Genomic DNA, 24902 nt, shown 5'->3' with positions numbered 1-24902 from the left:
CCAATGGCGCTCGTTTAGCTCGCGGAAATCGCCGCGGCCATGCGAGGTTCGGTCGCGGCGCCGTGAGTAATGCGTGGGGTCCAGAGAAGACGAGCAAGGAGCCCTCAGAGGAACCGGGTGCCCGTTTGGTTCTGTCGTGCTTTCTTTCGGATGAAACTTAAAACGCAGCGCAGCGACGTCACGGCGGTTCCGCAGCAGCCGTGACAGCGAGCGCGCCGCCGATTTGCGAAAGCACGGATTTTATTCCATAAACCACAAAAACCCGGAGCGCCGCGCGACCCAGCGCTGCGTCCCGCACTCACGACGGCCCCGGCGAGGAGCGCACCCCGCAGCACCGCCCCCGAGCGGAACCGAACGTCGCGATATCCGCACGGCCGAGCGAGAGAAGCCGCACGCTCCGGCCCAGCGGCGAAGCTGCTGCCTCGCGCTTCCCGGGGCGGGGCGGGGCCAGCAGGTGGCCGGCGCTACGGGGCGGGGCCGGGCGCTCCCGCTCGCCGCGGGTCCCCTCCGCGGGGCCGGCGCCGCCCGATCGGCAGCGGCGCGAGGCCGGGGACGGCGCCGCGCCGGCGCGCAGGATGGGCGGCAGGGCCGGCTTCTTCGAGGTGGGTGCGGGCGGCGGCCGTGCCGGGGGGTGAGCCCGCAGAGACGGCCGCCGGCGAAGGGGCGGCCGGGAAACCGGCGGGCCGGGAGCAGTCTCATCCGCAGTGAGGCGCCGGGAGCCGGAGCCACCGCTTAGCGGTGCCGCGCGGAGATTCCGGGCTCCTTGCGGGGAGCCGCGGGGCGGATCTCCGGGCCGCCTCAAGCGGCGATACCCAGCCGCGCCGGGCGGGCCGGAGGCGGCGAGGAACGCTCTCGGTACCCGGCGTCCTCCCCTTTTGTGCGGGGCCGCGTTCGCGCTCTGAGAGGGACGCGCGGGACCGCCGGCGGGCGCTGCGTCCGTTCGTCTGCTTGTGCGTGCGGGGTGAGATGGACCTGAAGGGCCGGAAGGGAGACGGACCCACTCTCCGCGAGGACGAGACTGGCTAATGCAAAGATCCCTAGCGGTGCCCGTATTACACAGCCAGGCGGTGCTGGCTAAATGCCAGCTGCTCTGTGGCTCTAAATGCCAGCTGCTCTGTGGCTCTGCGGGCTCGCGCTTGGTGTGCTCCAGCGCAAGACTCAACTAAAAACGCATTTCACCCAGTGCAAAATACACAAAATAACAAAATAGTTGTTACTGTAACATTAACGGGCTCTAAAACAAGAGAAAAGAGCCTGCTTCTGCGCAGCCTAGAAGTTGAGATGTTGCTTTTCAAAGGGATAAAAGTTTTTTGGATGTCACACTCGACGCACTGAGCTGTCTGTAGCTGCATTGGGAGCGAGGTGGGTGCCCACTCTGCCTCTTCCCTGCAATGCTGACCTCCCAAGTTTTTAGGAAAAATGCCCAACCTTGTCACCGCCTCCTGCATTTCTACTGCTGTCCCACGGTCTTGAGAAATCCAGATGCAGGAGCAGGCACTCAGCGGATGCCTCTCGATGTCCTCACTGTCTGACCTGCAGTTTGGTCTCCTGCTCCCATTGTACCAAACTTCTTTATAACACCCATTACTCTAAAGCGGGGACAAATGTGAGAAAGTAGAATGATTTGCTCCACTCCACTGGGCAGAACAGAGCAGCAGAGCCTGCTCTTCGTGTCTAATCAATATCCTCTGTCTAAGCAACGCTAATGTAAATTCGGACATCTCATGAATTTACATGCCAGCTTTGTTTCTTAGTCCTCTTCTCTGCATAGCAGATAATGGGCAAAAGCAGATGTGCCTGAAGTCATGCAGTGTGTGTCAGAGCACACCAAGGTGTGGCGCTGGACAGGGCAGCGGGGGGTGCTGTTGCCTATCGCTTCCTGCGCTGTTCTCACTTATTTGCTTTCGCTTACAAGTTCAAGGTCGCTCGGTATGCTGAATTGCACTTCTTCAGCAAACATCTGAAACTGAGTTATCAAAACCAGAAGATGAATGTTCCACCACTCCCAAGACTTCATAAGAGAAAAAAAATCTCTACTGATACCACAAGTGGTAATATTCCCTATTTTGGATTAGTGTGCAATTCTGTACATATCTCTGTATATCTCAAAACCTTTTGCTCTTTATTGCTTCTCTGTGGTGCCTCCTTGTAAGAATTACAGAGCACTTTGCAAACACCAAACTCTTGCTCTCTGACCTTTTTCTAATATGACAGTTACAAGTTTAGCAGAGATTTATCAGAATTGGAATATTCCTGTTTGGGGGCATTTTATCAAGGCCAGTATGTAATCAATTTCATATTGAGTATGTGGGAAAGTTCTCTCCCTTACCCATAAATGGACCTACAAAAAGATGGGCAAGAGCATGAGACTACCTGTGATCAGACACTGGCTGTTAATTCTTTTACAAGAGTATTTCTTACTACTGCTAAAGACTTCCAAAGTAGGGAACGTATTAATATGACTTTGAAGAAGCCAGTAGTAGAAAGGTAGATGGAACTTTGGAATCACCTTCAACCTTTTTCTTTGAATTGGCTATGTTCAGAGTTCAGTGCCAAGAACTATGAGCAACAACTAAATTAAGCCCAAGTATGCTGGATCTAATGGATCAGCACAAAAAGTCCAGACGGGCAGAGTGATTTGCCTCTACTTACAAGACGTCTGCATTAGAACTGATAGATGGTCAGGTCCCCTGCACTCCTAGACCCATGTCTAGATGACTGCCTGCATACTTCTTGTTCTGCAGTAATGCTACAGTGGGTCTTGTTTGGGTGCTGGTACATTTATCATTTCATCTCACAGCTGTTTTATCACTAATAGCTCAGAAGAAAAGTAGCAAGAACAGTTACTGGTTCAGAGCCGTGTGCATGCCTGACAGTACTGGAGAAAGATTCATTGCCCAGAATGTTAAGATTTATGATAGAGACTGGTATCTAGATAACTGATGTTCTCTAGGAGTGCTCATTTATCTAAATTGATTAGAAAATAACTCTTCTGCCTATTTTAGATGTGTTTCTAAGCTTATGATATGACTGATCCTGAAAGTGCCAGCTTTTCTCCTTTCCCTACAAAGGGTTTATATGAGATGCTCAGACATAAATATCTGTAGCACAGAGCTCTGAAGTTAGGCTGATGAATTCTACTCTTTTTTTCTGTTTAACAGGTTTAGGTCTTCAAAAGCATCGCATGTAGGAAAAACAGAATGGTCCTCTGTCTTCCTAGAGGAAATATGCTTAAGCAAATACTGTAGAGAATCAGTGTCGTAAGAAATTCAGTTGTAATTTTGCTTCCTTAACTAGTTTGGACGGGAAGTGCCTTTTGTAAGCAGTTCTAACCAGAAATGTTTTGGAGTCTTCATTCCCTGAGGATAGACTGAGCTGACATATGCAGTACTGCTAAAAGCAATAATGTACTGCCTCCCTCCTCCCCCCTGTCCTTGCTGGCATTTAAATTTTCTCCCCCTTCTGACTGTGATGAAAACCTTCTGAATGCAGGGGGATGGCTGCTGCCTGGCCAGCATTGCTGAGATGTCACAGCTCCTGTTACAAAGGCTTCTTCCACTCAGCGCTATGCTGTCAAGAGCCTCATCAAGTAGAGACACTGAGAGCAAGTGCCAAAAGCAGGACTGCAGAAGATTTTAAGATTCTGTATTCTCCAAGAGCTGCCCAAGCAAGACAAGGCCATGTGTGAGATGTTTCAACAGTCATTTAAAGGGAGACTGCAGAAAATTGCCCTGCCATTTGAAAATGTCATCTGCTTTCGCAAGTAACACATGCAATTATCATCACAGAAAGATGAGAATATGGGGAAAAACATTCTCCCTTTCTCTTCTCTCATCCGTTCTCCATATCCAAAACACTTAGTACAGACAGCTGTGTTGCTTCATTTAAGAGATGGGCAATTTGTTCTTTTTCTTCATGGAACTTAAGAGAGAAACTAAATTTTGTGGAGGGAAACGTGACAATAAAATGTTACTTGGCAGGGAGTACCTGGAGCCATTCAGGGTTTGAAGGCTGCTTTTGAAAGCTAAAGTCTTATTTTAGAGACAATAATGGACTTACTTGAAGTATATTTTATAAACTAGATGTGATTAAAAAAACCACAGCCCCCTCCTCCCTTCAGTCTCTTCAATTCCATGTTTGACGTGTACCCTGGATTTACATTTTCACATTCATCCACCAAATGATTCATGAAAAGTAGTAATGGAACTATAGATACTGAAGTTCAATATTGCAAATCACAGTGCTGATTCAAAGAAATGATTGTGTTTTCACAGAGAATTTATAAGCCTCCTCTACCTGAATATTGCCACTGTGGAAAATAATCACTATGAACTAGAGCCCTGAGCTATAGATAGTCTCTTTTTCCACACGTAAAAGGCTAGGAAGTGCTGTTGAAAAGCCTGGATATCTACTTAGTATTGCATCAAAGCTGACTTAGATTCTCAGATGGGAGCATTCCAGCCTGCTTAATAGTGACAGTGATACTCAGTGAATGATGTGAGTCTTCAGCATGACTGGGAAATTGGCAATGTGCAGCCCTGTGTTAGCCAGGGCAAGAAAATACCCACTGAGTCAGAATTAACTGGTGCAGGTCACTTTCCCATCTTGTGTATCCTCTTGGAAGATATCATGGTAACAAAAACTGGAAAGCTTTCATAGGCTTTCAGGAGACAGAATTCACTGTAATAACCTCTAACACACAAAACTCTAACAGCTTGTTTGTTTGTTTGTTTGTTTGTTTTTTGGAGAGGGGACAAAAATTCAGCCTCCCACTCCAAGGGAATAAAATGTTATTTTCCTTCCTGACTTATTCTTACAGACTGTTTCAATCAGTTATATAAATGGATTTCTCATTCTGAAGGATGACTGCAGCCCTACAATTGTTGCCCTTCACAGGCCCAAATCAAGAAAGCAAACTAAGCTTGCCATGCAGTCACGTGAGGCACCCAGCTCCAAGAGTGGTTACGACAATTTGCTTAAGCTATCCATCCAAGTTTACTTCAGCTCCAGCCCTTCACTGGGTGGTATATCAGAAGGTATCAGCTGCAGGGAAAGGATGCACAGAATGACAGTAGAAGGAAGCGATGCTTAAAGCAATCCAGAAAGATGGGGATTTAGGATTTCTCTTTGGTAGAAGATTCCGGCTTTTTGCTGGAAAACATTCCTGCCCTTTCCTGCCTGTACTTTTTGGTCTGGCCCAGATTCTGTGAGAGGAGTTGGTAATGGTATAGAAGACAGTCTATAGCACGTTTCCGTTTCTTGGCTGTGTGTCTAACCATTATATATAAAGCATGAAGGACCACATCACCTTCGTTGCGATAGCTTCTTTTCATTCAGAATTAATTTAAATGCTGTGCTTCGTGCTGACCTTGGAATGATGCTGCTACTGGATCAAGGTCCTTAAGGGTTTACATGCAAGCATGCCTAGCTAACAAGTCTGAAACAGGTGGAAGAAATAGAAAGATACTGAGTTTCAGTACATTCCAGATGATCGTTCTCGTGAGCATACATAGGAGCAGAATTTAGGAGGCTGAGCAGTAAAACACCTGGTGTGTATTTTGTGAACTTGTGCACGTTAGAAATCTGCTTTATGAAAGAGAAATTTAATTGTCCAAGTATCACTGCATCTCCTTTTTTAAACTAGGTGAAATAGTAATAAGATGCTAGTTTCATGAAATATGAGCTCTTCAGAGAGGTAAGGCTTTATCTAGTTGAACTACTGACAGAATAATTGTTCTTAACAGATTAGGATGAAATTTTTGTGGTAATGACTGAAAACTACAGCAGTTTCCCCTTGGCTTAACTCTAATGACTTAAAGAAAGTTATTTCCAATATGCCCTAGTGAGAAATCACACTGAGCCATGTCTGCTTCCTTCATAAAAAACACAGTATTCCAGAAAATTCTAAGAGAATAGAGAAAATGACTAATACTATAGGAAGAATAAAATGTTTAGAAAGATATAGTTGGGACTGTGGCAACCACTGTTTTTTTTTTCTGGGGGGGTGGTTGAATTAAAGGACCCTCACTGATATAAGCAGTCCAATAGTTCAGGGATAATTCTTTCATTTTGCATAGCTCTCTCTTGGGCTGCTTGGTTCCTAGGCTGTAAAATAAGCAGGTTTTGGGCTGTTTTTTTTTTTTTCTTAACTTAAAAATAAACCAATATAATACATGCTTATGTTGGTGTTCAAAAAATCTCTCTAAGCTGAAGTTTGGAGTTTACTGAATCTGCTGAGTACAAATGACTGCAAATTATGCTTCCAATATGCAGAAACATGATGTGTCAGTACTTCCTTAAAAGTTACTCACATCACTTTTGAATATCTGTTGATTAACTTTAAACTGAGAGAAATTGATTTATTGTATTTTTGTAATCCTATTAGAGACAGCATCTTAAAAAAAAAAAAAAAAAAAAAAAAGTTTGCTCAACTATTTTTCCCCTATGGATAAACTTTCTAATCTTCTGAATAAATATCTAACACTTGAAAGTAGTTTTCTTGGCTTTTATCATAAACTGATTACTTTGATTTTGACCTGTACTAAACAATAATTCCGAATTTTTCTCTGCCTTTCAAGACACTATCAATCTTTGCTCCTTATTCATGAGAACAAATTTGGCTCCTCAACATTGAAGGTATGTACCTGTAGTCACTTCTAGAAGTGCTTTAACTAACAGGTATCTTGCACAAATCTGCCTACTGATTAAATTCTATTCAAAATAGTTTTAGAGAAGTGGTAATTCAAAATGCCTTCAAAAATTCACCAAATAAATTATCTGCAAGTCACACCATGCTAGTGCAAATCAATTGTCAGTGTCCTGTTCTGCTAAACTCTTTAAGAATACTCCAAAATTAAAATTCTCTGAGCCATAAATTTATGTTTAAGAGAGCTGGTATCCATCAGTAAGCGTTCCAAGAACAGATTGCTGGGTATCTAAAGACTGCTGCCAACCAGTACATTAACTGACTTGGTGCTGTGCCTCAAGACTGGAAACACTGTGTTCAGTGCTATCTAGGTTCATGTGGCTGGCCATTATGTTCAGAAAAATAACATTTCTTAGTTTGGATCAGTCTTTTCTGTCTGTTTTGCAGAGAACAGCTAACTACTGTGGGGGCATTTTGTCACAGATTAGAGGCATGATAGTTAAAGGAAACGGTTTACTTTGCTTTCACTCTTTTATCATACAGATTTCTGCAGGCTGGAATGGAATCTACAGCTGTGTTCTTGTGTTCCTCTTTCTGAAAGGGGAAAGCATGTATGATATTTGCTTAGATCCTGAAAGTAACTGATAGTAACCAAAATATTTCAAGTTCAGGAAGGACTGCCCAAAAATACCTCAACATTGAATAACAGAGGTTGCAAGGGACTTCTGGAAGTCATGTAGTCCAACTGTTGCTCAAAGCAGATGCAGCTAGATCAGACTGCACTGGGTCTTGTCCAGCCCAGTTTTAAATACCTCCAAAGGCAGAAATAGTACATTGCCCCTAGGCTACCTGGTCAAATATTGGGCCATTTTCTTTGTATCTGATTGGAATTTCCCATATTGCAGCTGTTGGCCATTGCATCTCATCATTGACACCACATCTTCAAAAAAGTTTGGATCCATCATATAGGCTTCTATTACGTTTTTTAAGAAATGGGCTGATACAGGAAGGTATGCCAGTTTGGCACTTCAAAGAGACATCTTGCAATTAAACCAAATAGGAATACAGAAGATCCTGGATTATTTTGTTTTTATTTGTTTGTTTTTGTTTGCTTCTTTCCCATACTGATTCCAATGGTTCACAGAAATACCAGAATTTCTGCACAGCTTCCCCCAGGAAGAACACAGAGCAAAAGAAAATGTTTTGTAATTTTCTGTCTGGCCTTGTGCAAAATGAGAGTAAGCTAATTAGAAGAGCATAAGTGGCAGAAAGATGGCCAGCCTGCTCTGTAATTGGCCTGGAGAGGACTTCTCTAATATGGACACTGAAAGTTATAGAGTAGAACTGCCTGGGGAGAGATTCCAATCCAATATGCATATGCTGTCCCTGGGTATGGAATGAGGAGAAGGCTTCTAAGTTACTCACTGCTGTAGTCAGTAGGGCTGCCCAGTGGTGTTCTTTGATACAAAAACTTTGAGATACACCAGAGGTTTCAATAAACCTTGTAGTAACTCAGCATTTCAAGGGACAAAAATGAGTTTACAGCCCCCATAGTACCTGTTCTGTGGCTTGTGAGAGTCAGAATACTGTAGGTCAGTATTGCAGAATAACACAATTCACTTTGCTTTCCCACAGGGATCTCCCACAGAGGCAGTAACTCTTGTAATCTACATCGTTTCAAATATATATTTAAACGACAACAACAACCAGCAACAAAGAGAGGAATACATAATACCCCAATGTGGCTTACATTCTTCATGAACTGCAAAGGAGGAGAAGTGCTCACCTCCCTTGGCACTTCCCTTGGAGCTTACAGGGTGCAGGCAGAAAATACTACTGCATTAGTATCCCTTGTGGGATGAGATCTGATACTACTGGCTGGAGCTGAAGTGCTTCATTGCTACACTAACAGAGAAAGAACAATTTGGGACAAGTAAAAGGGGGAAACAAGACACTCTAACTGAGTGATCTCTTCAAAGAAACTGTCAGAAAGATACTGGACTGAGACTCCTATTTTTAGCCAGGAGTCATACTTAAAGTCTACCGTTAATCTGTCCTCTTGGTCAGTTAATACCAAACGTAATTAATGGTAGACATTATAAAAATAAACAAAACCAAAGAGCAAAACCCAAACTGAGTAATGATAAAGCCACAGTCATTTAGTGTGACAGATAAGCTTTGATCCTTCAATCTTAGTAATGGACCCTGTGGTACAGCTAAGTGTTTGATGGAAACAAATGGAATTAAAACACAACCAGTGTATTGTAAGAGCCTGCTGTAACTGGACTCCTAAAATCTTTTGCCAAAATGTCATTTGATCATCAAAACAGTCTACTCTTTCCTTGTCTCAGCTGCTTGGAATATAAAATGCTGATACGCAGTTTGTAATACAGGTGATCTGAGAGGCAAGAATAACATAATATCGCATACAATGCTGCATGTATCACGATGACGTGTGAAGTCTCCATTTTTAGCTGCATTTGTTCATTATGTCTGTTGAGGTTTTTTACTCTCTTCACAATTAACAAATTCCGGGAACAATGCACGGTAATCTTCATTCTATACATATTCAAAATATTTGCTTACATGCATGTAGTGCACATTTACATTTCTTCTCGAATTGTCTAATTTTACAAATCAGAACAATTCTGAAGACAGATTTGTTCCTTAATGATTTGTGTGAAACTTCTCTTTATTTGCTCTTTTTGTTTTAGTTTAAGAGAACATCCCTGAATATGCATCTTTTGGTCAGTAAATTAGCTACTACTGCTTCTGAATTTATCCATGAAGACAACTGATTTGTCAAATGTTACTTTTGTCACAAATTGAGCTATTTGAGATCCTGTCTCTGATTAAAGCTGTCTCTTGAGCACATTAGAATTGCTTCTCACATGTAGATCATAGAAAAATGGTATCTCATTCTGAATAGTGATTGTGAATTTGAGAGTCAACTAAGTTTAGATATTATGCAGTCAGTAATTAATGATTATTGTTTTGTGTTCTATCAGGTGGAAATCCTTGACTGGAAGACAAAGGAACAATTATGCTTCTTAGATAAGGTAAAATAAAAACCTGCTCAAAACATTAGGTGACTATTTACAAATTGCTAGCTCTTTTTAAAGCAAAGTTAATGTTTGTGAAAAGTATTTTGATAGCCCTTCTTTGGCATTAAGGAGACAATAACTGTTCATGCTTCATATGCTTCATACTCATACCTCTTGTGCAAAGAGCACAATTTCACTTGCTTCTCTAAGATGGTGCCAGTTGTCCCTTACTCATTTAGAAGCCATCAAACTGTCACTGCTGCTGTAGTAACACTGAGTACTGCCACAGTAGCTGCCTCTGAAACAGATGTCACAAATCAGGTCCTCCACTTTTCCTGTAAGAAGTGTTTTGAATCATTCATACCAATCCTAACAGCTGTCTTTAAAAATACGTATCTTATATACGTATATATATACATATATATAAATATGTTCTTTTTTGCCTAGGTGGAACCAAATGCTACAATTAGGGAGATAAGATCAATGTTCCATAAATTATGTGAGTATAACTTTTGCAACAGTTTGTATTGCATCAGAATATCCAGTATATAAATAAGAAAAAATTATATAAGGTGAAACGTGATGCATACGCACATTAGAGGCTGGAACTAGATGATCTTTACAGCCTCTTCCAACACAGGCCATTCTGTGATTTTATGATAATGTGAGGTAATCTGCACATGAATGTGATCATAGTGAGATTTCAATACAATTTTTATACTACCCTGATACACCTTCCTAAATATCTTCAAATAAATCTGTGTTGTGTTTCATTCATTGTAACAGTGGATAATTTAAAAGAAACATTGTATATCACAAAATTCTTCATGGTTTTACAGATCCCCAGTGGTATCCAGCAAGACAGTCAATAAAACTTGATCCAAGTAAGTACCTGTGAAGACTAGAGTAATAAAGCTCTGAGCAGTGGCCTCACGTGAAAGGTGTACTTTGAATGGGCATCAGCTCTTAAAAATGAGTTTCAAGCTATGTTACTTAGTACTGTGAAGGCTGAAGAGGCTCCAAAACAAATTCAGTTCTTTCAAAGTACTGAAAAGAGTTCCATCCATCCACTTGGTAATTAACTCAGGAACCTGCATATTGCTCCAATGCATTTTATAACTACTGAGAACATTTGTTTTAAAGACATGTAGCACAGATTCTAGACAGCAATTTCCCTTAGCTTCAGTGAAACGATCCCCATAGTGACGCTAAACTGGGAGCACTAAGGAGTTGCAGATATTAATTCATATTATCCTCTCTGCTCTTAGCCAGGAATTGAAATTCCTTTGAAGTAAGCAAATACAAAACATATTGCCACGAATGTTCTGACAAATCTTGATGACAGGTGGTTGACTGGTTTAATGGAGTTGCAGGTATCACTGCTGGAAGCCTCATAGTACATGGCCTGGGTGCACAAAAGATAGTTTAATTGACAAATCACATTAAATCATCTTAGCATTTAGTATAAAATCTATCACTTTGTTCTTCTGCTTTTATTGAGCTTAATTTGATTTATATATTCCCTTTAAAATTATGCTGGTGATGATTAGTTGATCATGTAGAATCTATCCATAGAAAACAGGTATATAAGTGCCTTATTTCCTTCTTGAAAGATCTACGTTTTCAGATTCCTCCAAATCCAGGTGTTAAAAAACTTGCGCACCAGCTTAGTTCCTGTGGAATCATCTCTTGGCTGATTGTTTGGAAAACAAACAAACAAACAAAAAACTGGTAATAAAACCTCTGTAGGAGGGCCTTCCCTTTACAGCTTATCCCATCTGGGTGTCTGTTCATGAGCAATGAGAAGCTGGCAAGAGAGAGATGGAGGTGAAGCTGACCAAGTCAGTGAACTATACTAAAGGGCAGTGTCCCATCAGCAAATTCTGCTGTAGCAGTGATGAAGCAAGTCTACCAGACTAGGCAGACAGATAGGACTGGGAATTCTTCTGTCTTGGTGTGAATAGAGGACCTAGATTTACATGTGATCGCAGGAATAATTCAAAGCTAAGTGTAAACTTTCTTAATATTTTTTTAAACTTCGATTCCAATACACCTATGCCAGGTCAAAGAATCTTAGTCTTTTAAAAGCACAATATGAAGCCAGTTTGCTAGCGTAGTTGATTTGAATTTCACTGAGATGTAATTACCTCTTTCCTTCTCAGAAGGAAAGTCCCTGAGGAATGAGGAAATCCTGCAGCACCTCCCTGTTGGCACAACTGCTACTTTATACTTTAAAGATTTAGGGCCACAGATAGGATGGACTACGGTGAGCTATGCTTCAAATCTGAGCCAATTTAATGGCTGTTTTTCCATAATTAATCTTTACATCACTTTTTGTCTCACTCCAGTATTTCTGCATGATGCCTGCTCTGACAGTGGATGCAGGCAATGAACCCTCATTGCTTCAGTTCATTTTATCCAGGGAAAGCAGCAAGAAAACATTTTGAATGTCTAGTTCCCTAGAAGGGCAGCAGAGGAAAACTTGCTACTGGGTTAGTTTGGCCGTGCTGAAATAAGGTGCAGGTTCTCAAATGGATTTAGATGTCTAATCACTAGGAACTAAGTATCTAAATTCCTGTGCAACCCTCCTGACAGAGATAAAGATTATACTCCAAGGTTGTCCTGCAAAGAGGCATCTGAGAAACTCACCTGTCAGTAATTGAGCTGACTTCAGCAGGAAAATGCATGAAAGTAAAATTAGTTAGTTGTATATGGCTATGTCCCAGGATGCTAATGCCAGGCTAATGACAGCTGATCATTTCTATAATCCACGAAGATCTCATGTTTACTCTCTCAGCTCAAAGACAGGTCCCATCACAACTCACTCAGCAGGTGACACTGCATTCATGTTTATGCAATGAGGTGATCAATGACTTTTGAAGGTTCTTCAGAAAGTCCATAGTGCACGTATTAGCACTACTTCTAACAAAACAGCACAGCATGAAGGGAAAAGGTACCCAGTAATTTAGAGACACATTTACTATTTCTTATCTATGAAAAATTAACAAAATACTGTGTCAGTGACAAATAGGTGGATTCACAGGAGGCAAAAAAAAAAAAACAACAAAAAAACCCTACAAGTCTGAATCTTTAGATCAATTCTTTGGATGCTATGCTGATAAGTAAGGCAGCTGATGCACAAACCATGAGTCAGTAAGAAGAGAAAACTAATGACAGTGTAGACTCCAAGACACATGTACTTGAATATATACCAAAATATCACACACCAGACTTCTTCCAATCCATTATTCTTCTTTTACCCTTTTCTCTCTCTCTCCTTCAACCTACTTCAGTCAGATGTAAGCCAAGAAATGCTTTGATAAAAATAAAATTAACAACGCATTTTTTGCCTTTTTAATACCTTTGCCACAGAAAATGCTGATTCTGTTACAGAAGTTGATACAAAAACAACTTTTCTTCCAGTAAAAATAACTAAACACATGAGAAAAGTGATGCATTTTGTGCTTTCCTTCAGTTTTCCTTTTTCTCTCTAAAAATGAGGTGTTGAACTACCTTTCTCACTCAGAAAAGTTGAAAATTCAACTGTTAATACTTAGTCCAAATACTTAGTGACAATATAAAGTGATGCTCATAAGAAATACACTCCTATCTGGAATGAAATTAAGTTAGATAATAGCTTATTTAATTTCCTCTAGTTGTTACTTTATTCTTGGTGGTGTTTGTTTTATTTTTCCAAATGAAAGATTTTTTGAGCATAGAGTGAATTGTTTTCTGGAACATCTGCTGTGCTAACTGTTCATACACATGGGGTCACGTGAACACTTGCAAATTGTGTTTCTAGTTTAAATGAAATTCATTAATTAGAAATAAAGCACATGTCTTTCAAGATAAATTCTTCACCTAATTTCATTTTAACCCAAAATAAGTTTAAAAAAAAAAAAAAAAGGTTTTGAGGGCAAGAGGAGGGTGAGAGCTGCATAAATGTAACCTGCATGCCCATTTATCACCATCTCTGGGGTACCATGATTACCTTTTCATATCCATGCTGTGTCAGCTGCATTGGCAATGGCTGTTTGTTTGCAGTTGAGGCAAATGCATTGCAAAACATTTATGTGCATGTCTACTGATTTCATAGCTGCTATTCTCCCCATGCATCTCTAAATGCCATTTTGGGTCAGTGGAAGTATTTATCCCACTGCATCACTTATTACAAAGAAACCAAAGCAGAACCACCATCTAATTCAGCTGTCTAATTATTTTCTCTCTTTTTGCAGGTATTTTTGATAGAATATACAGGTCCATTGTTCATCTATTTTCTGTTTTATTTCCGCATGCCTTTTGTGTATGGACTGGATGAGAGGTTTACATCAAGCCCACATCCAGTAGTTAAGTAAGTCCGTTGCAGGCTTGAGCTGTATTTCTTGTTAGCATTGTAGTCTTATTCCAAATGTCTTGCCACACGTTTTTTTAAGCACTCTTAAATGCTTTTGTCTTGCTGTTTCTAGCTTGGCATGTATCTGCCATTCTTTCCACTACATCAAAAGGTTGATTGAAACAATATTTGTTCATCGGTTCTCCCATGGGACTATGCCACTGAGGAATATTGTGAAGGTAAATTGTGACAGAATCTATCTGTAGCCCCTTACAAATCCAACCTAGCCAACCTATTCTCTGCCTCTGCAGCACAGATTTTTTTGGATGTGGCTTTTTTAGTAATGTGCAGCAAATCCTACCCATGAATCTGTAGTTCCTTCAGAAGATTTCTTAATGCCACTTTGTATAACCCACATGTTGCTGTACAGTTATTCACATTATAGTTTTCTCATTGCTCTTTTCTAATTTGAAACTTTCAGCAATCCTTTTGTTGTACTCAGCTAGTTCTCTGGGTGTGAAGACTTTAGTAACAAAGCTGACATTTAAGGTGGTACAGATAGGTACAACACTGAGAAGTTTGATGCTTTAAAACCATTTTTAAAAGTCATAATACTTCTTCCCACCTAATACTACCTTTGTCGATAAGCAACTATTAATTTACCTTTTGTTGTTCCACTGCAAAGTAGCCTGGTTGTCCTGTGTTTTCTTCTCACTCAGGAGCACCCCCTGATGTTGTCAGTGCTGCTGTGGCATAAGGCAGCCATCAAGATACAGATCCCCTATTTCTTAGTATTCTACAGAGCTGCACGCTTATGCATGGGCTGTGGTTTTTCAGAAATGTTAGCAACAGTATGAACTGCTATTCAAACGTACTCTTTATACTCAGGAGAACAAAAGCTATAGCATCACCATTTGAGTAGTTAATATTTTGTATTTAGACAATCCCTTGGACTCTGAATTATGGCAGTGATACTCCAGGCTGTTTAAACTTTACATCATGGCTAACTTAGAGCTTTGCAGTGGCTCTGGTAATTCTGGCAATAACTTCATGCTTTCTACATGGAATGAGAAAGTTGAGCCAGTGGATCCCAGAAAGAATCCTCTTCAGACCAAACAAAATGTCATTTGTATCCAGTCATTCTGATCACATTTACTTTTCCTCCTTTTCAGGTTGGTGGTACTTTCTTTCATCTGTAAAGTTGCTCACAGTTCTTCTCCCTGCTTAACACTGCCTGGATTTGATTTACTTCTATAATTTCCTTGACTTTGATGGTATTACTTCAGAATTCCATCAGTCAAAAAAAAAAAAAAAAAAAAAAAAAATCACATCCTCTTCCCTTCTTTCTCTCGCACACAGATGGTAGCCAAAGCTTCTTACTTTAAGTGTATAATCACCCACAAAGCAAATGCTTATTTCCAAAGCAAAACAGAATGCTATGTTTAAAAGGAGACACTTCAGTTTCAATAAGCAGAGACCTGAGACAAGAATTGATATGATTTGTGATTTTCATCCTTTTTTCGTCAAATGAAATAAATGATACAGTAAAATGCAGCAAGGGCTCACCACACAAGCGGTTCATGCTACACTTCCACAGTATAATTCTAAGATGATTTTCTAGGCAATGTCAAGATAGAATATCTGCCTTACTTGGATTTAGCAAATGTCTCAGTAAAATAGGGAATAATACAAAAAATGTGTGGTGATAAAGGAACTAACTAAAGGGAAGATGATAGTGGTTGTGCCAGAAGAGGTTCAGTCAGACCTTCAATAGTAGTTGAGCAGTGGAACTCCTCAAAGGTTAAAAAAGGGTAAAAAGACAGAATATTGTTGCTTCCTACGATCTTATCTGGAGGAAAGAATATGCTAGAGCTAAAGAAATTCCATTTAAACCAGGAGACAATATAATGAGACAAACAAAAGGGTACACACTGGCTATGAGTAAACATAGGCAAGATAATAAGAAATAGTTTTGGTCACTATAGGAATAATGATAAATCGGAGGAGAAAAAACAAAATTCCTAACTGGAAGTTTTAAAACTTAAGAATAGTTTATTTATGGGATCTTAGCAATATCTGGACCTGATGGTTTTTTATTTACCTGGAATAAAAAAGATGCACAGAAAAAATTCCCTTCTTTCTAATGAATTGATTAAGTCTGCACGTACCATGCTGTTCCTATCTGAATCTCACTGGAGACTTTTGTATGAGCAGTAAGGCTTCTAGTGACATCTTATTACATGCAGTGTTAGTGCTAAGGGTGGCAGATTCCACTCATCTTTAAAGCTCTTTTTGTTATAATTGAGATATAACTTTTAATTCTTGTGGTAAATCGTGTTCTTTGGATGACTAGTATTTGTTCAGTTTAATTACAGCATGTATTTCTGGGAGCTGAGCCATGATCACTCACTTAATTATACTTTACAAAAAATCCATTGCCATATGACCCATCTTGTGCCAAGCCCGAAGTTATAGGGAGATTTTTCATAAATTGCCATTCCAAGATTACAGGAAAGTGCTTTCACCTAACTTTGTACAGCAGCTAATACACTGAGGATGATGTCACATGAAATTAGCATTAGGACGGAAGCAGTAATTCATGGATAGGACACTGACTAGACTGATCGCCACTGGAGTCTGTTCTCCAGCTCCGCTCCTTTTCCTGGATAAAAAAAAAAAGAGGAGGTAATCACAGGGATCACTTAGTCTCTCCCTTCTCGTCCCACCTGATCTGTAATCATTAGTTAATAGTTTGCTCTTTCTCATTAGTTATTTATTAATACATAATCCCAGAGCAAGAAGTAATTAGTTTGTACTACAAATCCTAAGGGATCTCCGTTTTGTCTGAGGTCACTGGTCACTTCAGGGGTTCACTTAATTCTGGAAAGAAACTGGTTTGTAACAGAATGTCTGATGGTATAGGGAGCGGGGTTGCCCATCACTAGCATTTTCAGAAAAACACACTGTCACTTTGCACTCAGTGTGGGTTGCAGACGCTGAGGTGATCACTTTTGGGGGTATTATTCCTAGAAATGCAGTTCTACTATTTACAAGATCGATAGACTGCAAAATTCAAAGCCAAAAAAAAAAAGAGTTTAAACGGTCAGGACATGAAAGACTGCAGCCTTGGTAAGAATTTGTCTTTGTGAGCAGGAATGGAAAGCTGTGAAGGAAAAAGAAGATCTAGAAATGTCTAAGGTATGTGAACCTATTGAAAGGCTAAGGAAAAAGCATCAGCAGAGCGAGGGGATCATAGTTCTACTCATGAGAGAAGAATATAAACTGGGGAAGAAAAATAAAGGGCTCAATTTTGCTTTCATAGACGTCTAGGTAATAATCAAACACACCTAAAGCATAAAAAAATGGAGAAATGGGTTTGATAAAGGAAAACAAATCTCAACCAACAGGAGGCAAATTTATGAGTTGTCAAGAACGGCCCCTTTAGTTGAAAGCATAGAGAAAAAGGAGTAATAGGACAAGAAAGGCCTTTCCTCCTACCAACAAATATAGGAAGAAGAAAAAGATAATCTGTCATCAAGATACTACAGAAAGAGTGAGTATCATAAGAATCACAGCATCACAGAATCGCCTGGGTTGGAAGGGACCTCAAGGATCATGTAGTTCCAACCCCCCTGCCTAGCAGGGCCACCAAACATACACATTCAGATCAGGTTGCCCAGGACCCCGTCCAACCTGGCCTTAAACACATCCAAGGACGGGGCATCCACAACCTCCCTGGGCAGCCCGTTCCAGGGCCTAACCACTCTCCTTGTAAAGAACTTCCCCCTAACATCCAACCTAAATCTTCCCTCCTTCAACTTGGATCCATTTCCCCTAGTCCTGCTGTTGTCAGCCCTTTTGAAGAGCCACAGGAGGAAGACTAGGAAAACTAAACAACAGGTAGAGAAGGCAGTTTTCAATAAGGGTTTTTGGTTTTGTTTTTTAATGGATAAAGCTGCTGAATAAGCTCTGGAATTGGCCAGGAACGAATCAGTGAAGTGAGAGCTCTATGGAAGCTGGATCACAGAAAGCCAAGAACAGCACCAAAAGGAACAAAGTAAAGATACCACAGTAAAAGGGGCAGAAGGAAAAGTCATGCGTGATGATTTAAGGAAAGAAAAGTTAAAACATTGAAGGAGAAAAGCCTCGACGGGACAAAGGAGAAGAAAAATGTCAAGGAATTGGACAATACAAAGAAATAAGCAGGGAAGAGAGCACATTGCCAAAATAAGGTTTTATGAGTCTCAAGGGTTAATAAAACAAGTCTCCCTTTAACATAAAGCCTACATGGCACATCATCTTTGGATGGCTTGTGAGACAAAGAAATCTGTTTCCAAAAGTAGATTAATACTTTCTAAAATCATTTATAAACTTAACAGCTCCAAGAATATTTGAGGAAATCTTACCCTATGAGCTCATTTCCTGTTTGCTCCTGCCTTACCACACCCAGTATCATCACTTCTTGTTGTATTATCAGCAACTTGGAGGATCAGTCCAATTGATAATATTATCTGTGGTCCTCACAGTGAATTCTTTTCAAGATGATACTAAAACAAAGAAAAATTACCTGTTTTTCAGAACTGTTTATATTACTGGGGATTTGCAGCTTGGCTTGCTTATTACATCAATCATCCTCTTTACACTCCTCCTTGTAAGTAGCATTACAGCTCTCAGTATGATTTAAGTCCTTCACTGGTTGTATTTTATAGCTAATCACATGTAAACATTTTGTTTTATAGCTTATGGGAAAAAACAGATTAATTTTGCTGTGATCATGTTTCTGGTAGGTCTATCGCTCTTTTTATAAAATTCTAAAACTTGCTGGTTTATTTATTATGTTGTATAAGTGGAAGAATGGGTAGGATAAACAGATACTTTAAGCTAGAATACTTGGGACAAACTATAGCTGCCCACCTGCACGTAGAGTAGACACATCTGTCACATTTTAATGTGATCTTGTACACAAAGGAAGATTCTGATTAAGTATCTATTCTAAGACTAGACTGGGTTATTGATCTGTTGGGATGATCTCCAGTCACTAAAAGAATCCTGGCATGATCAGTCTGTGACAGTGTTTAAAGCCACTGAGTTTATCTTGTGAAATATTTATTGAGTGTTAAGAATCAGAACAGGTCATAAAATTTAGAAAACTGGCCAACTAAAACAGTACACATTGCTTACTTCTAGGGGAAGATGTTCCTTTAGATGCAACCACTTGCAGCAGATGGAGCAAGGGGAAGTAGGTGTTGCAGGGGCATTTTAAGCCTTGTAAGGATTTTTTTATGAAACAAAGTTCTTAAGACACTGTCTGATCATCCTCACAGTTCCTAGGAACATTTCCACAGTTGCATAGTGTAGCCAATAAAGATGTACCCATTTTTCCCACTTATGCCTAATTCATTTAAAACATCAGCTGTTCACCTGCTTTGAGAAACCAATGCTCAGTTACCAGAGGCTCTCAAAGCATCTTCCCAGTATGAAATTTCTGTGAGGTAGTAAACTAGTCCCATTTTATAAAGAGGCTACACGAATATATACAGTTTGCAACAGCACTCAGGTCTGACCACCAGCTGTTAGTTTTAATAGATATGCAGTGCAGATACTGAAGATACGATCCATAATTACGTAAATGGGTTATTCCAATACCCCTTCCACATAGTTGATTGGGGAAGCATTATTTAAAACCAGTGGAGAAAGCTGGGTCAATTACATTTCATGATTCAGATTGATTATACTCCAGAGAAGAAAACTTCTTTTGAGTCCAATCCTTGGGATTTTGATGACTTCTGAGAAACCAAAACTATCCAAATGAAGTTTTCTGGCGTTTTTAAACAGACTAGCCAAAAGACAAAGCAAGTAGTTCCTGGATTTGCTTTTATTTGGTTTATTGCCTTTAGATCTCATAGAGACTGCGTGAGAAGTAAATTATCTTTTGGATAGTGAGTCTACATTTGTTGGTAAATCTCATGGGTAACATAGCATAGTATCCTGGCAATTTGCAACACATTAACTCCCATTTTTCATCGTGTTTACAACAGACTCTAACTTATTTTATGTTGTTTTTAAGTTCCCCTGGAAATAACAAAAGAAAGAGGAGTGTGTAGAAGAGAAGAATGTTTTTAACTGTCATACCTTTTCTTGCAGCTATGTGAAGCTGGAAATTTTTCCATTCACGTTGCACTTAGTGACCTCCGGAGAGATGGTAAAAATTGCATACTTTTTTCCTTCTGTGCAGCTGTTCAGTACTTCCACAGTTATTCTGCCTCACAAAAGAACTGACTGATCCCATAGGGTGCTGATACCTACTCTTCTGATTGTGCTGGAAAATCAGGTTGTTCTGCATTATAAAGATTGGATACTAAGAGAGATCAGACAGTGCAAGAAATCCAAAAAGAGACTGTCAAAAAACACTTATCTCACTGTAATTTTTCTTGGTTACAGCCAGATTATGCTGAGGTGACCAGCTGTATTATTTACACTGGTAGTGCAGAGGGAAAAAGTAATGGTGGTATAAGTTATGCTTCAGTGTGCAAGGGGAAAGTTACTTAACTGACTTCTACAGAGGAGCAAAAGATCTTTATGCAGTCTAAAGCTCCTTGCTCACTAACTGAACAATGGATAACAACTGTGACTACTAAAATCCAATCCTCTGACAACTGGAGAACACCTTTAACTTCTAACATAAAACATACTTGAGGCAATTTTATGGGTGTGACTGCAACCCAAAGGATTATGTAAATGTCTTTCTAATGCCCAGAGCATTTCCTCACAGTTACCCTGTTCCTTCAGGTGAGTCCAGAGAACATCTTGTTTTCGCCATCCTGCTTGTCCCTCTGACAGTGATAAGACAGAAGAGTAGGCAGGTTTGGCTTGTCTTTGCTGGAGATGATATGCCCAGGAGTGTAAACATTTTGTGATTTGTTTTCTAATCTATAGGGTCCAAAACTCGTAAGATCCCGTATCCAACAAAGAATCCTTTCACATGGCTGTTTTTCTTTGTATCTTGCCCTAACTATACCTATGAGGTACGTATTTTGAAACAAAATGCTAGCATTTTAACTTTCCTGGATATGTCTTCATTTCTTTTGGAATGTTAAACCCTGAAACAGTTCAGCCTGAGCTTTAGTGTAACCACTAGACAAGATGCAGATGTACTTTGAAGCAGTGAAAATGTTGCAGAGAGGAATAGGGGAATTGACACTGAGGATAAGTTTCAGAAAAGAAATTGGGGTATCTTGTGGATTTAAAATATACGTGGCCCCAGGAATATCGCAGTGTACAAGAAAACAGTGCACAGTTAAATAGAAGATACCCCTGCTTCTCCTTTTTGCTCTACCACACTATGAGGCAATACCTGCCAGGTCTTACTCTTCATTTCCTTTGGTTATACAGTTGACTACACAAAGTTACTGTTTCTAGCATTGATGGATGAATGACAAATGCGAATTAGGTAGGGAAAATGAAAGGAAGCTATGTTGTAATGCTTACACAATTGTCATATTAACTATGAATGCAAACATAAAGCATTTGTTTGTGATAACAAAGCATTGTTCACATTTTGGTTAAAAGCTACTAACAATAGAAATTGATATGGCTGACCTTGGCTTTTTTATTTACCTATACTAGGACAAGGTTGTATTTGATCAATAGAGACATAAATGCAAATGCTGTCATCAGAAATATTTTAAATTTCCTTGGCCAAAACAGGTGGGGACATGGATCAGTTTCACTATCATGACTCAATGTGTTCCAGGTGAGCAATGTTTTGGTACTTCTTCCTGAAGTGTTGTCAGCAGTGAGAGTTTGTACCTTCTCTGACAATTAAGTGTTTTGTTGTTTTGTTTTGTTTTGTTTTTTTTTTTCTTTTCTTTTCCCCTTCCTCCTAGTGGGGCTGTTCACCTTGCTTTGCTTCATTCAGATGACAATCTGGGCAAAGGATAAACACTATACCTACCTACGAGAATTCAAGGATTATCCAAGTGTTCGAATGCCAATTATTCCTTTTTTATTGTAAGAAAAGTTTGGTTTCAATACTGCATGGAACTTCAAGAAGAAAAAGCCCATGGATTTTTCTTATTCATAAATCTCCTGCCAAATAATTGAATTAATTGAAGTGATTCTGGTGTATGCTAACTCTCCACTGCTGAGGGAAACAATACACTTGAAAACCATACTTCCTTATATTCAAGAATTCTTCAATTCAGAAGCACCTTCAAAAAATAAGGCTTCACTGCAGAGCTGGTAGCCAAAAGCCCGTATAGCTCCACTGCAACCTGACTGACTGAGATTTCCGTGCACTAGTCTATTTAGATTGATACATCAGAGATACTGATAAGCTTGTTCTGAAAAGCAGCTCCAAATTTAGCAGTGGCATTCTGCAAGACTGTGACATAAATACATTGGAATGAGGACACAGCAGCCAACTACAAGAAAGCTCAACTCATACAGTATGGCCAGCTGGCCTGAAGACAGTTGCATGTTTTGCCTTCTTTGACTTGAAAAAGAGAGTGTTCTGCCTGGAGGCAGGTACTTGGTGACAAACAACATTACCAAAGAAAATGAATGGCTCCTGGAATAATGAATTGGGCAGTCTCTCAAATACCTGCTTTGGGTCTAAGCTGTAATTTGCCAATTGGATCTAAAGAAAGAAGAATTTGTGGATTTAACATCCATCCTGTGAATATATAGGGGTGTTTATCCTGTTTTGTTTTTAATATTTTTAATTAGTAAATTGCATACTGACAAATAAGGTTCACAGTATCTGATCTATGCCGTATCCATGATATTTGGCCTGTTTCATATAATAAGTCCTTAACATATTCTAAAAGATCCTAGAGGACATTTAACCTTGTATTTTTTGTCAGAATTCTCTGAATAATTTCAGTGTACTTTGTGAATACATAAAGTACTGCTAACATTCAGAATGGTAGTTCCCTTCCTATTTTCAGAGCCAGGGAGAAAAATCCAGACATTCTGAACTTCCTGTGTTTTCTTTTTCACAAGATGTTCAGTGGGATTTAGTCGGGTTTTGTGCAAATCTAGTAAAAAAAAATATAAAATTATGACTGCAATATATCTGAATGATATTTTGAAGAAACTGTTTCAGAATATGAAGAAAATGTGTAGATACTGTTTTGTTTCATGATTAATTTATTTATTATAATGGATGTATAGAAAGATTTTGCAACTGTTCGTAAGGGTGAAATCTACAATAAATTCTAGACTATGTTTTGAATTCAATTGAAATAACTATGGCAAAAGAGGAAGATTACAGCTGGTTGCCAAAATTTCATAATTATTTGTAAAGTACAAAGGAAGAATGTCCTTGCATCAAGTAAGACCTATATAAATTGAACAAAAAACTAAAAAAGCAAAATATGTGACCCACCTTTTATTTCTGTATAGCACGTGTTGGAGTTCTTTTTTTAAAAAAATGAAATAATTTCTTAGATAAGTGAAACAATACGTAATTGTGAATCTGCTTGCAATACTGTTATTTTATATTAGTCCAATGGTGAACCAGAGAAAAGAGCTAAATGGCAAATGATTTCCCATCATGGAGTACAAGCAGGCTGAAACTTTCTGAGCACAGAGAAATCATAATCTATTCACACTTTACACCCACTTGAGGTCCAGGTCAGAGGAAAGAAGAAAAGTTTGGTCTTGTTTGGCTGGTTTAGATGTACTATTTTGTTTAAATCCCAATTTGATACTCTGCTTCCTTTTCTGAACTTGAAGATCAGTGAGTATTAGGTCATTTTCATTAAGCAAACTTCTTGCCTTGATCTGAGATGGGAATGAATTCTTCCCATTCTTATTGAGACAAGTTTGTTTCCACCGGCAAGAATGAAAAATAAGAGTTAACCAAGAAAATCCTACTGGCTGGAAAGGACTGGCTCTTTTTAATTCTCTTTACATGTCAACGAGGAGGAATGAAGCTTCTATTCTTTTATACTTTACATTAGAGAAAGATTTTTTTTCCTGGAACAAGTACCTGCTTTTCTTCAGATGCTTTCAGATTCTCTTTAGATGCTTTCAGCATGTGTTGTATGTAATATTCCTGGTAGAGCAGCAGAAGTTTGCTATTGCTAGGGACTTATAAGCACACTTCTCAGAAAGTTACAGAAAGTCAGAATAACACTGGGCATGGAAGCCCTTCTTTTACCTTTTCACCCCTCTGGTATGGCACACTAAATGCTAGTGACTGTCGGAATAGTCTATGCAACTGCCTGCTGCTGTGAAGCAGGAGACACCTTTGTTTCTCGGTTCAATCCAGCCGCACGAGGATGCAAAGGAATTTCCTCATCCTCCACCTGCTGCTTAGCAAAGTTCACAAAAACCTACATAAAGAAAGAAGACAACGACATCAACTGAGATTAGCTAGTAGAATGTCTCTATACATTTGTATCTTCTTGGCCTCTACAGGGAAGACAGGGAAAGGAGAATCAAAAAATATGTACTCAGAACTGAAACACAGGGCATCAGCAAGGACTATTCATTCCTCCTTTATTTTGATAAATTTCCTTGCAACTTCCTTTCTTTGGATGCAGTGACTTGCAACTAAGATCCTATTTTGTCTTCAGCGGGAGATGGTTTACATGGCCTTGTGCAATATAATTGAGCTTGGTGGTGATGAGGAAGAGGGGATAGTAGTTCAGTAGGAAGCTGTAAGGCAGCCAAAATGTCTCTCTAGCACCCTCACCAATGCTAGCTTCATCTATGTGAATCATTAGCTACTCAGGAAAGCAGGCGATGCGGTGAATATCCTTCAGAGATTGACTGGGTATTGCCAAGAGTCCCAGTTTTTTTTCAGGCTCTATGTATCTAATTGCTTTTGCATAATAATTGCAATGGAGAGAAAAAAGCGTTTACCCAGATA

The 24902-nt window shown here is 39.6% G+C and overlaps 2 protein-coding genes across 17 annotated transcripts in view; one reads left to right on the top strand and one right to left on the bottom strand.

The window, feature by feature from the left end:
• The first annotated feature begins 545 nt into the window (after window positions 1-545).
• Window positions 546-23500, top strand: TECR (trans-2,3-enoyl-CoA reductase). Of its 14 annotated transcripts, none has more exons than XM_042819931.1 (15): window positions 546-602; window positions 1916-2051; window positions 9655-9705; window positions 10138-10189; window positions 10530-10574; window positions 11853-11956; window positions 13926-14041; window positions 14124-14262; window positions 17177-17221; window positions 18602-18674; window positions 18763-18806; window positions 20168-20225; window positions 20960-21048; window positions 21731-21776; window positions 21910-23500. In XM_042819931.1, exons 2-15 carry the CDS (start codon window positions 1992-1994, stop codon window positions 22035-22037), a joined length of 1050 nt encoding a protein of 349 aa, XP_042675865.1. In that variant the 5' UTR covers window positions 546-602; window positions 1916-1991; the 3' UTR covers window positions 22038-23500. The 14 variants fall into 14 exon arrangements, 12 of the variants coding, with proteins under 12 accessions (XP_042675865.1, XP_042675869.1, XP_042675876.1 ...); XM_042819941.1 differs by lacking the exons at window positions 546-602; window positions 1916-2051 and adding exons at window positions 1105-1362; window positions 6579-6636; XM_042819932.1 differs by lacking the exon at window positions 546-602 and adding an exon at window positions 1105-1362.
• ABCA4 (ATP binding cassette subfamily A member 4) overlaps window positions 23136-24902 on the bottom strand; it is a 72230-nt gene continuing 70463 nt past the window's right edge. For all 3 annotated transcript variants that reach the window (XM_042819927.1, XM_042819928.1, XM_042819930.1), the window contains one exon: window positions 23136-24363. In XM_042819927.1, coding sequence (XP_042675861.1) covers window positions 24241-24363 — 123 coding nt within the window. In that variant the 3' untranslated portion in view covers window positions 23136-24240. The remainder of the gene's footprint in view (window positions 24364-24902) is intronic.

Source organism: Centrocercus urophasianus, unplaced genomic scaffold (assembly GCF_019232065.1).
Source record: "Centrocercus urophasianus isolate 14NV4802_14NV808 unplaced genomic scaffold, USGS_Curo_1.0 seq_18, whole genome shotgun sequence".
NCBI classification, from domain to species: Eukaryota; Metazoa; Chordata; class Aves; order Galliformes; family Phasianidae; genus Centrocercus; species Centrocercus urophasianus.
The sequence above is the reverse complement of the archived record's forward strand: the minus strand, read 5'-3'. Positions and strand labels throughout refer to the sequence as shown.